The 12,572-nt window shown below is 49.3% G+C and overlaps 2 protein-coding genes across 3 annotated transcripts in view; one reads left to right on the plus strand and one right to left on the minus strand.

The window, feature by feature from the left end:
- The window catches only part of RRP12 (ribosomal RNA processing 12 homolog), a 34,194-nt gene that overhangs the window by 16,269 nt on the left and 5,353 nt on the right, over positions 1-12,572 (minus strand). For both annotated transcript variants that reach the window (XM_049790797.1, XM_049790798.1), the window contains exons 3-12: positions 12,435-12,518; positions 9,576-9,652; positions 8,309-8,414; positions 8,106-8,222; positions 7,115-7,253; positions 6,903-7,030; positions 5,568-5,666; positions 2,721-2,812; positions 480-591; positions 122-219 (exon numbers count right to left, since the gene is read on the minus strand). In XM_049790797.1, the coding sequence (XP_049646754.1) occupies positions 122-219; positions 480-591; positions 2,721-2,812; positions 5,568-5,666; positions 6,903-7,030; positions 7,115-7,253; positions 8,106-8,222; positions 8,309-8,414; positions 9,576-9,652; positions 12,435-12,518 (1,052 nt within the window). The remainder of the gene's footprint in view (positions 1-121; positions 220-479; positions 592-2,720; positions 2,813-5,567; positions 5,667-6,902; positions 7,031-7,114; positions 7,254-8,105; positions 8,223-8,308; positions 8,415-9,575; positions 9,653-12,434; positions 12,519-12,572) is intronic.
- The window catches only part of LOC125994844 (60S ribosomal protein L35a), a 46,152-nt gene that overhangs the window by 2,092 nt on the left and 31,488 nt on the right, over positions 1-12,572 (plus strand). The gene's annotated exons all lie outside the window — the stretch shown is intronic.

Genomic DNA, 12,572 nt, shown 5'->3' on the forward strand with positions numbered 1-12,572 from the left:
GAACATATATCCCTACTGCACCCCAGGTGAAAGAACCTCAGGAAAAACCTGGGTCTCTAGCCAGAAGAATAAACTTTCTAAAGAACTATGACTCCCTCTGCATATTACTATTGGTTCTCACCTGAACATTTTGGCCACATACTGGGCAGGGCCTGTACTGGTGGAGGTCACAGAACCAATGTCAGCCATGTGGGGAGCCACACATTCCTTCAGGAGCTCCTGCAAGAAAACATAACAGGTGGGTTATACCCAAGACCACCCTGAAGGCACTGCTCCCAGGTAACTGCTTTCCAGGCTGACCAACTACTTCCTAGAGTGATCAAATGCATCCTAGGATGACCAACTCCTTCCCAGGGAGACCAACTGCTTTCTGGATACTGCTTCCCAGGGTGAGTTTTTCAAAGCTGCTAGGAAACTGGAGCAGCATCTCTATGCAAACCAAGCTTCACTCACTGAAGCTAGGCCGAGGACAGTAGTACCTGGAGGCTCTGGGTAGCAGCTGTCACCACTTGTGAATGAGGGGAGAGGAGGCAGCTCATCGCAGTTCCAAAGAAACGAGGGAGGTGGCCTAGGCCCAAGTTCCGCTGGAGCCTGTCAAGACAAAGGTCATACCTTGGGCTCATGGACTCAGGTGACCCGGCTCAACAATAGTCCCCAAGCTGCAGGGCTCAATGGGACCTCTGCTGAGCAATTTAACGAGGGCTTCAGCTCACAACTCAACATGAGAAAGGGTCCAAACAAGTTTCTGGGTATAAGAGGAAGAGCTGCTTTATCACACTTTTTCCTGGATGGACCTGCAGATGCACATCCCAGGGGACAGAAGAAGTCAGGTTCCCTCCATTCAGTACTCTGGAAAGGTTCATACATATAGACATACAGACACTAACCACTACTCACAGCGGAATATAGGCCCATTATGCAGAGTAATAGTACAGCACATAGGGCATTTGCCTTGCAAGTGGCTAACCCAGGTTCAATTCCTGGCATCTAAGATGGTCCTCTGGGCATTGCCGAGAATGTTTCCCAACCACAAAGCCAGGAGTAATTCGTGAGCTGCTGGTGTGATGACAACCCCACCCCATCCAAAAATAAATAAATAAATAAATCACAAGCTCAGCACAGGTGTATTGTGAATTCATTTCAACCTTGTGACAAACAAGATTAAGATCCATTATACATCTCATTTTATTTTATTTTATTTTTTTAGGTCATACCCGGTGGCACTCAAGGGTGGGTTACTCCTGGCTCTGTGCTCAAAAATCACTCCTGGGGGACCATATGGGATGGTGGGATTCGAACCGGGGTCTGTCCTATACTGGCCGTGTGCAAGGCAAACACCTTACTGTTGTGCTATCATTCCGGCCCCAGATCTAATTTTATAAATAAAGCGACTATGGCAGGTAGAAATAGCTTCTCCCTCCTCCACAGTTGGTAGCATCGCATGTGGTAGATCCAGATTTAATCCCTAGCACCCCATATGGTCCTCCAAGCCCCACAATGAATATGGAGTCAGGAATAAGCTGTGAAAGCCAAGATAGAAATAAGTCCCAAGCACCGCTGGGAGTGGCCCCAAAACAGTAACAGCAGTAGCAAAGCAGTCTAAAAATCATCACCTCTCTTGAAAGGTGGTAAAAGTGTTATGCATGAAACTCTATCAGTAACAGTACTTTCAGCCGCAGTGCCTAAAGTGAAAAAGAAGATGCCTGCCAGAGAGCAGACTGAGGGGCAGGAGGCAAACAAGGGACAACAGTGGAGGGAAGAACTTTAGTGAATGTATTGATGTTGAAATATTGTATGCACTTCTGAAAATCAATAACTGAGGGGCTAGAGCAGTGGCACAAGTGGTAATGCGTCTGCCTTGCCCATGGTAGCCTGGAACAGACTTTGGTTTGATCACCTGGCATCTCATATGGTTCCCCAAGCCAGGAGTGATTTCTGAGCACATAGCCAGGAGTAACCCGAGCATCACATGGTGTGCCCCCCCCCCCCAAAATCATCTTGGGGCTTGAGAGGTAGTGCAGCATGTAGGGTATTTTCCCTGTATGTGGTGAAGAAGAACCAGAAAGTCAGAGCACAGCAGTATGTAACCCAAACCCTGCCTCCCAGATAAAGAGCCACCTAGTGCTAGCTGTTCAGCACACTCATCTACTCAGTTGGCCGTGGAGGTCATTCCAGACAAACATGCATACAAACTCCTTATTTCTGAGGCTGTAGAGTACTTCAAAGATTCCTTTGAGCCTTCCCAAAGGACATTTAGACTATTCTAGAATTTTTGTTTTGTTTTGGGGCCAGTAGGGAGGACAGCAGATAGAAGGCTGTAAGGGCTGTTAGGGAACAGAGGAGGTTGTGAGGCCAGAGGAAAGACTGTTCAGGCTGTGGGAGATGTTCCAAGGGCAGCAAGGAGAGGCTGTGAGGGCAAAAGGGAGAGACTGGGTGGGTAGTAAGGAGACAATGTGAGAGCAGCGGGGAAAGGCAGTGAGGGCAGCAGGGCTGTGGAAAGCAGATCTCTCCTCTGAGCAAGACAACAGGTGGGCTCTCAAGCTGCTCCTCGAGGCTCACTGGTGAACTTGTTCAGTGAGCTTCAACTCATTCAGAGTCCATCTAGAGAGTCCATCAAAGAGTCCAGTAGACAGGCTGTGCACCCCAGAAGGCTGAGTCTCTGACCCAAGGTTAGCAGTTATCCTAAGGACCACAGAGCTGAGGTCCTCCACCATGCCTACCTGACCAGGTTGATGTGGGCTTTCTCCATGACTTTAAGCCAGGCCAGCAGGGGCTGTAGGTCATTTTCGCTGGGAACATAATCATACAAAGCCTAAATGGGAGATAAGAAATAAACTGGCAGGTGACCAAGCAAGTGTGCTCAGTGGCAGCTCAGGAAGGGACCTGCTGTCCCAGACCTCAATCTGTCCCAAGGTAGAGGCACCTGAGCAGGAGGCCCAAGCCACATCCCCTTCCTCTTTCTGGATCTACCTCTCCTGGCTCTGGCAGGCCTTGCCAGTTTGGACTCCAAGGGCAAAGACTCCAGGGACTGCACAGCAGGAGTAGGGAAACTGCTCTGTCCAGAGCTCTCCCCAGGATAATCTGGCATCATTCATAGCCATGCAGAACAGGCATAGTGACACAGCTTCACCAAGCACCAGGGGTCAGACAGTCTCCATCCCTGCAGCAGAGCCCAACTCAGGCCACAGACCCTTCACGAGCCTGACAAAAGCCAGAAACCTCTGAAAAAATTCTAATCAAGGGGCTCCATATCCAAACGCTGCAGGTGGAGGTGCACCACTGTGGAGTGGCCCATATCCACCCTTGGGGCATGTATTTCCATTGCAGTTAGACTTTCTTCGCTCTCTGAAGAATCCACATTCTCTTTAGGATTATCTTCCGTCAAAAACAGGGGGGAGATTGGGAGCATGGGTGATGGGAATGTTGCACTGGTGAAGGAGGGGTGTTTTTATATGACTGAAACCTAACGACAATCATGTCTGTAACCAAGGTGCTTAAATAAATGTATTATTAAAATTTTTTTAAATGAAATTAAAAAATAAAACTACCAAACAGGGCCAGAGAGACAGCACAGCAGTAGGGCATTTGTCGTTTGTCTTGTATGCAGCTGACCCAGGATGGACCCAGGTTTGACTCCTGGAATTCCATATAGTTCCCTAAACCTGCCAAGAGCGATTTCTGAGTGCAGAGCCAGGAGTAACCCCTGAGCTCCACCTGGTATGGTCCAAAAACCAAAAACCAGGCCGGAGAAATAGCACAGTGATAGGAGTTTGCCTTACATGCAGCAGACCCAGGATGAACAGTGGTTCGAATCCCAGCATCCCAGATGTTCCCCCAAGCCTGCCAGGAGCAATTCCTGAGTGCAGAGCCAGGAGTAACCCCTGAGCACCTCTGGGTGTGATCCAAAAACCAAAACAACAACAACAAAGACGACTGAACTCTGAACTTTAGGGGCCAGAGTGAGAACACAGTGGGACAAGCGCCTGCACGTGGCTGACTCAGATTGGATCTCTGGCATCCGGTATGATCCCCTGAGCCCACCCGGAAAAATTTCTGAGCAGAAAGCCAGGAAGTAATCCCTTAGCACCACTGGATATACACCGCCCCCCCCCAAATAAAAACAAAAACTATTGAACTTTAAAATAAAGAGACTACCAGGAATAATCCATGAGCAGGACTAAGAATAATCCCTGAGTATAGATGAGGAAAGAAAGGGAGGGAGGGAAGGAGGAGGGAAATAAGACAGGAACCAGGGATATGGTTCAGCAGTTACATGTATATGAGAGGCTCTGGGTCCAATCCCCAGTACTATAAAACAGACACACGCCAAAAAAAATTAGTAAAAGAATAAAGGATGGGAGCTGGAGAGCTAGCATGAAGGTAAGACGTTTGCCTTGCATGCAGAAGAATGGTGATTCAAATCCTGGCATCCCATATGGTCCCCCAAGACTGCCAGGAGCAATTTCTGAGTGGAGAGCCAGGAGAAACCTGAGTGCTGCCGAGTATGACCCCCCCAAAAAAAAAAACAAAGGGGCCAGAGAGATAGCATGGAGGTAAGGCGTTTGCCTTTCATGCAGAAGGACGGTGGTTCGAATCCCAGCATCCCATATGGTCCCCTGTGCCTGCCAGGGGTGATTTTCTGAGCAAAGAGCACTGCCAGGTGTGACCCAAAAACCAAACCAAAACAAAACAATAAAAATAAAGAAAAATAAATTGTAGGGGCCAGAGCAGTGGTGCAGCAGTAGGGTGTTTGCCTTGCAAGTGGATGACCTAGGACAGACTGCGGTTCAATCCCCCAGCGTCCCATATGGTCCCCTAAGCCAGAAGTGATTTCTGAGCGCATAGCCAGGAGTAACCCCCGAGCGTCACCAGCTGTGGCTCCCCAAAAACAAAACAAATAAATAAAGTAAGGGACCAGAGAGATAGTATAATTGGTAGGTAGCTTGTATTTTACACCATGTAGGTTCAATCCTTGGCATCCTATAGGTCCCCTGAACCTACCAGGAGTAATTTCTGAGTGCAGGGCCAGGTGTAAGCCTTAAGCACCACTGGGTGTGGCCAAAACTAAAACCAAAATAAATAATAAGATGAACCAGAGAGATGGTTAGAGGGGCTCCTTAAGGTGCTTAGTTTGCATGCTGTTGATCCCTGTATAAATCCCCAGCACCACAAATTGTCCCTTGAGTGTGGCCAGGAGTCACTCCTGAGCACAGAACCACATGTAGTCCTCTCCCCCCAAAGACTGGTGAGTGTAGCCCCCAAAACAAACAAAAAATAAGAGAAAGGAAAATGCATTTTGCAAATGATGCTAACAATGGGGGTGATAGTCACCTTCTTCTGCATTCATGGATCCTAGAAACTTAGAATCCCCACACTGTTGAACCCTAAACCCATACTGAAATAGCATAAGCTAACTCAGGTTAGATTGGAGACCTCCAGCTCTTGTGGACACTGTGGCTGGTCCTGAGGCTGCCTGCAGGGGGCGTCTAGCCTACTGAACCTTAATCACTGGACAAGAACTGGGTCCCAGCACACCCACACATGCTGCCCCACTTCCAGGGTCTCACCGTGATGATCTGTGCACTGAGTTCCGCTGAGAGCGTACCCGGGCCGGGCTTGGCATGGAAGAGGCCATGGAAGGCCTGCATGGCACAGGCTGTCACCAGCTGCAGAAGACATAGGTTTAGTGGGACACAGCTATCTGGGCACATCATCACAACCCCCATTTCCCACGGTGAGCTAGGATGCGGGAATCTCACCCCAGCACTTTTTTTTATGTTTGTTTTTTTGTTTTTAGGGTTACACACTGCAGCAATTAGGGCTTCCTCCTGGCTCTACGCTCAGAAATCGCTCCTGGCAGGCTCGGGGGACCATATGGGATGCTGGAATTCGAACCACCATCCTTCTGCATGCAAGACAAATGCACTACCTCCGTGCTATCTCTCTGGCCTCCCCTTTTTTTTGGAGGGGGGAGGGCTAGCACTTCTAACATGCCACGTATGCCCCATAACTGCTCATTCAGAGGTTCAGGGACTCTGGGGACACTCCTGGTGTTGCTTGGTCCTACATTGCATGAGTGCATAGTTTGCTGGGGGCAAAGGTACAATGTGAAGATGAAATCTGAACCCTGAGCCTCCACATGCCATGTGCATGCTCCAACCCCTTGAACTATCTCCTCAGCACAGTGCCATGTGCTTCTATGCCAACCACTGAAAAAACTGAAATAATTTAGACTGGGGCCAGAGTGATAACAGCAGGCAGAGGGCTGACCCAGGTTGGATCTCTGGCACCACATATGGTCTCTTACACCCCCACCTGAGTACTGCTGCTGTTACCCAAAACACAAAAATAAAAAAAAAAAGGAAGAAAAAGTGATTTAAACTAAGAGTATAGATGAAGAAACCTCAAGTCTGTCCATCCAGAAAACAAAACACCTAAGATGTCTGCACTGTACACCTTCTGAAAGAAAACTTGGAGGAAAAGGGACGCCTTGCTGCCAATGCCCTTTGAGTGTATTTGTCGATTCAAACAGTGATCATGTTATCTATCAGACTAAAGTCTGGTCATGTGAAAACAACAAGGCCAGAGGCAGAGGGGCAAGGGACTGTTTCCAAACCTCTTTAGAGTTGCAACACTGACTTGTATGGGGGAAGAAGGAAGTGTGGTGGAAGTGGACAGAGAGGATGGAGATGGGTGGCTGGAAGCTTGGCCATGGTCTTACTCATATGATCTCTGAAGCTAACTCCTGACCAGGGATCAGAACCTGTGTGTGGCCTTTCCACCCAGGGTAGGATAGTGTGTTCTGCTCTGACTATGACCAACAAGTGCCCCAGTGCGGCAGAATGGGTCCAGATCTAACCATCTGCCCTGTACTCCCACCCTGCTCTGTGGCCCCAGCTTACCACATGGCTCAAGGTCATGACCTTTAGGAGAGTCTCACAGCAGCTCTTGACCAGGCCTTCAGGGAAGCAGGGCAGCAGGTCCTTCAATAGGGTTAGCATGTGTAGTGTGCCCGTGGCCTCCTTAGAGCCTAGAAGACACAGAATCCAGACTCAGTGCCCACCACCTCCCCACGCCATGCCTGTCCCATCAGTCTCCAGGACCCCATTCCCACCTCCAGACTTCTCCATCTCCTGGATGCAGAACTTGGCAGTGGACGGAGCAGCAGGATGGTGAGCAGGGGCCTTGTCCCCAAACATGAAATCGCTGCCCTTGAGGACTGAGCATACTCCATGCTGCGCAGCCTTCCGGATCTGCCGGCAAAGGGGGAATGTCAGCATCTTACCTGCAGTTACCCAAAGTCTATGCCACAATATACCCAGAATGATGTAGGGGGAGCAAGATAGGTGGTACTGTGCCAGGTAGGGTAGAGCAGTGACAAACCATCTCAAATGGTTCCCCGAGCCTGCCAGGAGTAATTCCAGTACGGAGCCAGAAGTAATCCCTGAGTACTGCTGAGTATAGTCCCAAAATGGGAATGAAGGAAAAAAACATGGTTCAGAGCCCTGATCACCTGTCTCATCCACCAGCTTGAGAAAGCTCAGTGACTGGTCTTCAGCTTCTGATCTCTAGACACCAGCACCCATTGAGAACAGAGCAAACAAACTGTACTTGTTCCCAGAGGCGGAAATTTTCTTCAGACAGTAAAGTAGGAGTTTGCTTTTACATGATCAGGCGATGTGTGGGCCAAGAGCAGCACCCAGTGAGGGGAAGGCCACGGCACAAAGACACTACATGCAGCCACTGTCTACTGGCTGTTGCTGTCCCTACCTTCCACATCAGGGTGAAAGAGTGGCCAACCACTGACTACCAGCTCGGAGCTTCCCCAGGCCCACAAAGATACAGGGTGACCTAGTACTTCATGAAAAGATCAGCCTAGGAGCCTTACTTCACAGCCATGAATCTGAGGCTCAAGGAGGTCAATCCACCCAGGGTCATGGCACAGGCGGCCAATCTAGTGTGCAGTTTGGGTTGAGTAACTCCAAAACCCCCTTAGTGAGTCTAGTAGAGAGCACCCAATCTGGAGGGGACCAGGAGCCAGCCCACTCCTGCTCCTGCTCAGTCAGGCTGGCTGCCCCCTCCCACTCTAGGCCCAGTAGACTCACCTTGGGCTTGGCGTGCACAGTGAAGCTCAGTAGACCATGGTACACCTTCATCGTCACAGGGTAGCCCCAGGCCTCCAGGTCCTGTTTCCGCAGGAGGGTGGCGAGACAGGAGAGAATCTGTAGGAGATGAGGCAGCTTAGCCCAGCTGCTTAGTGAGGTGGAAGTGACCAGTCCTCTCCTACTCCCTAGAGGAGTACACTCACCCATCGGAGAGCAGAGGTGGAGCTGCCGCCAGCCTGGGTGGACAGGAGATCCATAAAAACTTTGGAGGTGTCTGAGAACTTCTTCATAAGCACAGGGCTTGGCACACTGTGGAACAAGAATAGAGGTTAGCCTGAGGCTCCTTCCAAAGCAACTGCCCCTCCTGGTCTCTGGAGGAAGTTAGCTGTGGGGACAGAATGACCTGTCACTCAGTAGCCCAACAGGCCAAAAGGGCTGCACCTCCTGACATAAAACAACATAACATAGGTGCTGGATTCCCCACCTCCCTCACCCACTCCACTACCTATGGGCCCTTACTAAGGCATTGCCCTAGATATCTCAAGGGCTGGAGGACTCACTTTGCATGCAAGAGTCCTGGGCTCAATCAATGGCATTGCATAGTCTCCCCAAGTGAGTTGGGAGTAGCTACCAACCACTGCCAGGTGTGACCCAAAAAGTAAAATAAATCTGGAGGCTGGAGCGATAACACAGAAGGGTGGGCATTTGCTTTACACATGGCTGACTCGGGCTCAATCGCGGGCATCCCATATGGTCCCAAGTCTACCAGGAGTAATTTCTCAGCACAGAGCCAGGAATAACCAAGTGCCACCAGATGTGGTCCAAAAACAAACAAAAATAAAAATAAAATAGGGGCCGGTGAGGTGGTGCTAGAGGTAAGGTGTCTGCCTTGCAAGCGCTAGCCAAGAAAGGACCGCAGTTCGATCCCCCGGCATCCCATATGGTCCCCAAGCCAGGGGCGATTTCTGAGCGCTTAGCCAGGAGTAACCTCTGAACATCAAGCGGGTGTGGCCCAAAAACCAAAATAAATAAATAAATAAAAGTAAAATAAATCAATAAATAGATGGATGAGTACCATGTATCTTCTCAGTGGCAACAGGCTGGCAGAAGTCACTGTGCCAATCCCATTTCTCCTGCCTCCTCATTGCTTGAGGAGTACCCCTTCCCAGGGCCAGGTGGTGTCATTTATGCTCTTTTTTTTGTTTGTTTTTTGTTTTTGGGTCACACTCAGCAGCGCTCAGGGGTTACTCCTGGCCCTATGCTCAGAAATCGCTCCTGGCAGGCTTGGGGGACCATATGAGATTGCTGGGATTCGAACCATCGATCTTCTGCATGTAAGGCAAACACCCTTCCTCCATGCTATCACTCCGGCCTCATTTATGCTCTTTTTAACACTTTTTGATCCTGTCCCTGCAGCCAAAGCCCTTGCCTGCTCCACCAGCCTGGGACACACACAGGAGAGAGACTCACCGCTTCAGGACAAGGTTGAGCAGATAAGCGACAGCGGCCAGAGACTCAGGGGACTCCACTGCTTCTAGCGTTGTCATCTGAAGGCCAACAATAGGACATAAATGAGAAACATGGATGCCAGGCAAACGGGCCACTGGGGAAGCTGTGTTGTGCCCAGAGAAATGGTTCTGACCAAACATCCTGGCATTACACATTCCAATCCCATCTCTGCCAGTGTGGGCTTCTGGTCTAGCAGCATACCCTCTTATTGGCTCAATTTCCTCATTTGTAAACAGAAACGTTATTGTGAGGCTTAATTTACATATGTAAAACAAAACTACCTGGCACATGATAAACGTATTGCTATTCAGTTCATTTCATGGTAAGAGAAAAATGAAGTTTCCTTCTATATAAGGCCAAATAAAACTTTTAGGCTCTGTATGCCACATTGGATCTATGGCACAAGCTTAGGTGAGCATAAATGCACATGTGAATAATTGCACAACATATCTCATATAAGAATGTTAATATACACATTTTTTTTTTTTTGGTTTTTGGGCCATGCCCGGGGGGTACTCAGGGGTTACTCCTGGCTACCTGCTCAGAAATAGCAGGCACAGGGGACCATATGGAACGCAAGGATTCGAACCAATCACCTTATGCCCTGGGTCGGCTGCTTGCAAGGTAAACGCCACTGTTGTGCTATCTCTCCGGTCCCTCAAAACCATTCTTTTTTTCTTTTTTTTTTGTTTCTGGGCCATACCTGGCGGTGCTCAGGGGTTACTCCTGGCTATCTGCTCAGAAATAGCTCCTGGCAGGCACGGGGGACCATACGGGACGCTAGAATTCGAACCAACCACCTTAGGTCCTGAATCAGCTGCTTGCAAGGCAAACGCCGCTGTACTATCTCTCTGGCCCCTCTAAACCATTCATTTTTTTGGGGGTCACACCCAGCAATGCTCAGGGGTTACTCCTGGCTCTATGCTCAGAGGACCATATAGGATGCCGGGATTTGAACCACCGACCTTATGCATGAAAGGCAAACACCTTACCTCCATGCTATCTCTCTGGCCCCTCAAAACCATTCTTAACTCTTGGGCTCTCCCTGTGGGGCTGGAGAGATATACAGTAGGTAGAACCTTTGCCTTGTACATGGCCAATGTAGTTTGACCCCCAGCATTCCTATGGTCTCCCGAGCATGCCAGGAATCATTCCTGGCTAGATGAGACCCTCCCCTCCAAAAAAAATATAGGTCCTGGGATCTCTCTGGCTCATGAGCTTGTTGTTTGCAAACCCTGTTCCAGAACAGTGGTGCTAAAAACTTGACAACCTAAAACACAGAGGCAGGGCCCAAGGGCTCAAAACATATGCCTCACAAAGGCTACAGGCTCCATCCTGTAGTGTAGCGCTGCCCACTCACTCTAGCTGTGGCTCCTATGATGCTGACTCTGCTGTCTGGAACTTCTCAGAAGTGCCAGGATCAAGCCAGAGAGATAGCCCAGTGGTAGGGCATTTGCCTTGCACGTGGTCAACCCAGGATGAACCTGGGTTCAGTTCCCGGCATCCATATGGTCCCCCAAGCCTACCAGGAGCAATTTCTGAGCACAGAGCCAGATTAAAAAAAAAACTCCTGAGCATAGAGCTAGGAATAACCCGAGTGCCGCCGGGTGTGACCACCCCCAAATCAAAATTTTCTAATAAAAACAACCCCCCCATGGGGCCAGAGTGGTGGCTCAAATGATAGGGCGTTTGCCTTGCATGCACTGGCCCAGGACGGACCACAGTTCAATTCTCCAGAGTTCCATATGGTCTCCAAGCCAGGAGCGATTTCTTTTTTTTTGGTTTTTGGTTTTTGGGTCACACCTGGCAGCACTCAGGAGTTACTCACTCATGGCTCTATGCTCAAAAATCGCTCCTGGAAGGCTCGAGGGACCATATGGGATGCTGGGGTTCAAACCACGCTCCTTCTGCATGCAAAGCAAACGCCCTACCTCCTTGCTACCTCTCCGGCCCCAACCAGGAGCAATTTCTGAGAGCACAGCCAGGAGTAACCCGAGCATCACTTAAAAAAAAAAAAAAAAGTAATCCCCGTGGCCCCAGAGTATAGTGAGAAGGAAAGAAACTAAGTGGAAGAGGCAAAACACAAATATAAAATGATGGGGGCCAGAGTCAAACAGTCTCAGGTGTATTGGTAGTGTTAAAAGGACAGAACTAGGGGCCGGAAAGATAGCACAGTGGTAGAGCGTTTGCCTTGCACGCAGCTGATCCAGGACTGGAGGTGGTTTGAATCTCAGCATCCCATATGGTCCCCCAAGCCAGGAGCAATTTCTGAATGCATAGCCAGGAGTAACCCCTGAGTGCCGCCGGGTGTGGGCCCCCCCCCCAAAAAAAAGATTAAAACCAAAAAAAAAAACTTTTTTTTTTTCCCTAGAGGATTCACTGGACCTTAGCTTCATGAAAATAACTTCAAGAAAATAGCTGAATTAAGGTCAGCAATATTACAGTGGAAAAGGTGTTTGTGTTGCATGAGGTCTACCCAGGTTCAATCCCTACCATCTCATATGGTCCCCAGAGTGATGACTGAGTGCAGAGCTAGGAGTAACTGCTGAGCATTGCCAGATGTGGCCCAAAATCAACAAAACAAAACAAAACAAAACAAAAACCTGAATCATGATTTCAATTTTATCCGAATATACAACAAATCTCAATAGTCATCCTGAGCCCTTTGAATATAGTATGACTGAGGCAGTGCCACCTGCTCAAGGTGCTCAAGGCAGCTGCTCTGTCCACATTCCAAGTCACTGTTCTCTCCATATTGCCCCCAAATATCCTGGGGATCCACATACTATCAGCCCCCACCCCCCAGTCTCACCCACTCACCAGAGCAGCAAAGTACTCGGTCTCTGTCTCCTTTCCTCCCTCAGAACGAATCACCTCTGTGACAGCAGCCAGAACAGCACAAATCTGATGGAAGAGAGAGATGGCATGGACATCAGTGTGGGCAGAATTCCAACAGGC

This window comes from Suncus etruscus, chromosome 17, assembly GCF_024139225.1.
Source record: "Suncus etruscus isolate mSunEtr1 chromosome 17, mSunEtr1.pri.cur, whole genome shotgun sequence".
NCBI classification, from domain to species: domain Eukaryota; kingdom Metazoa; phylum Chordata; class Mammalia; order Eulipotyphla; family Soricidae; genus Suncus; species Suncus etruscus.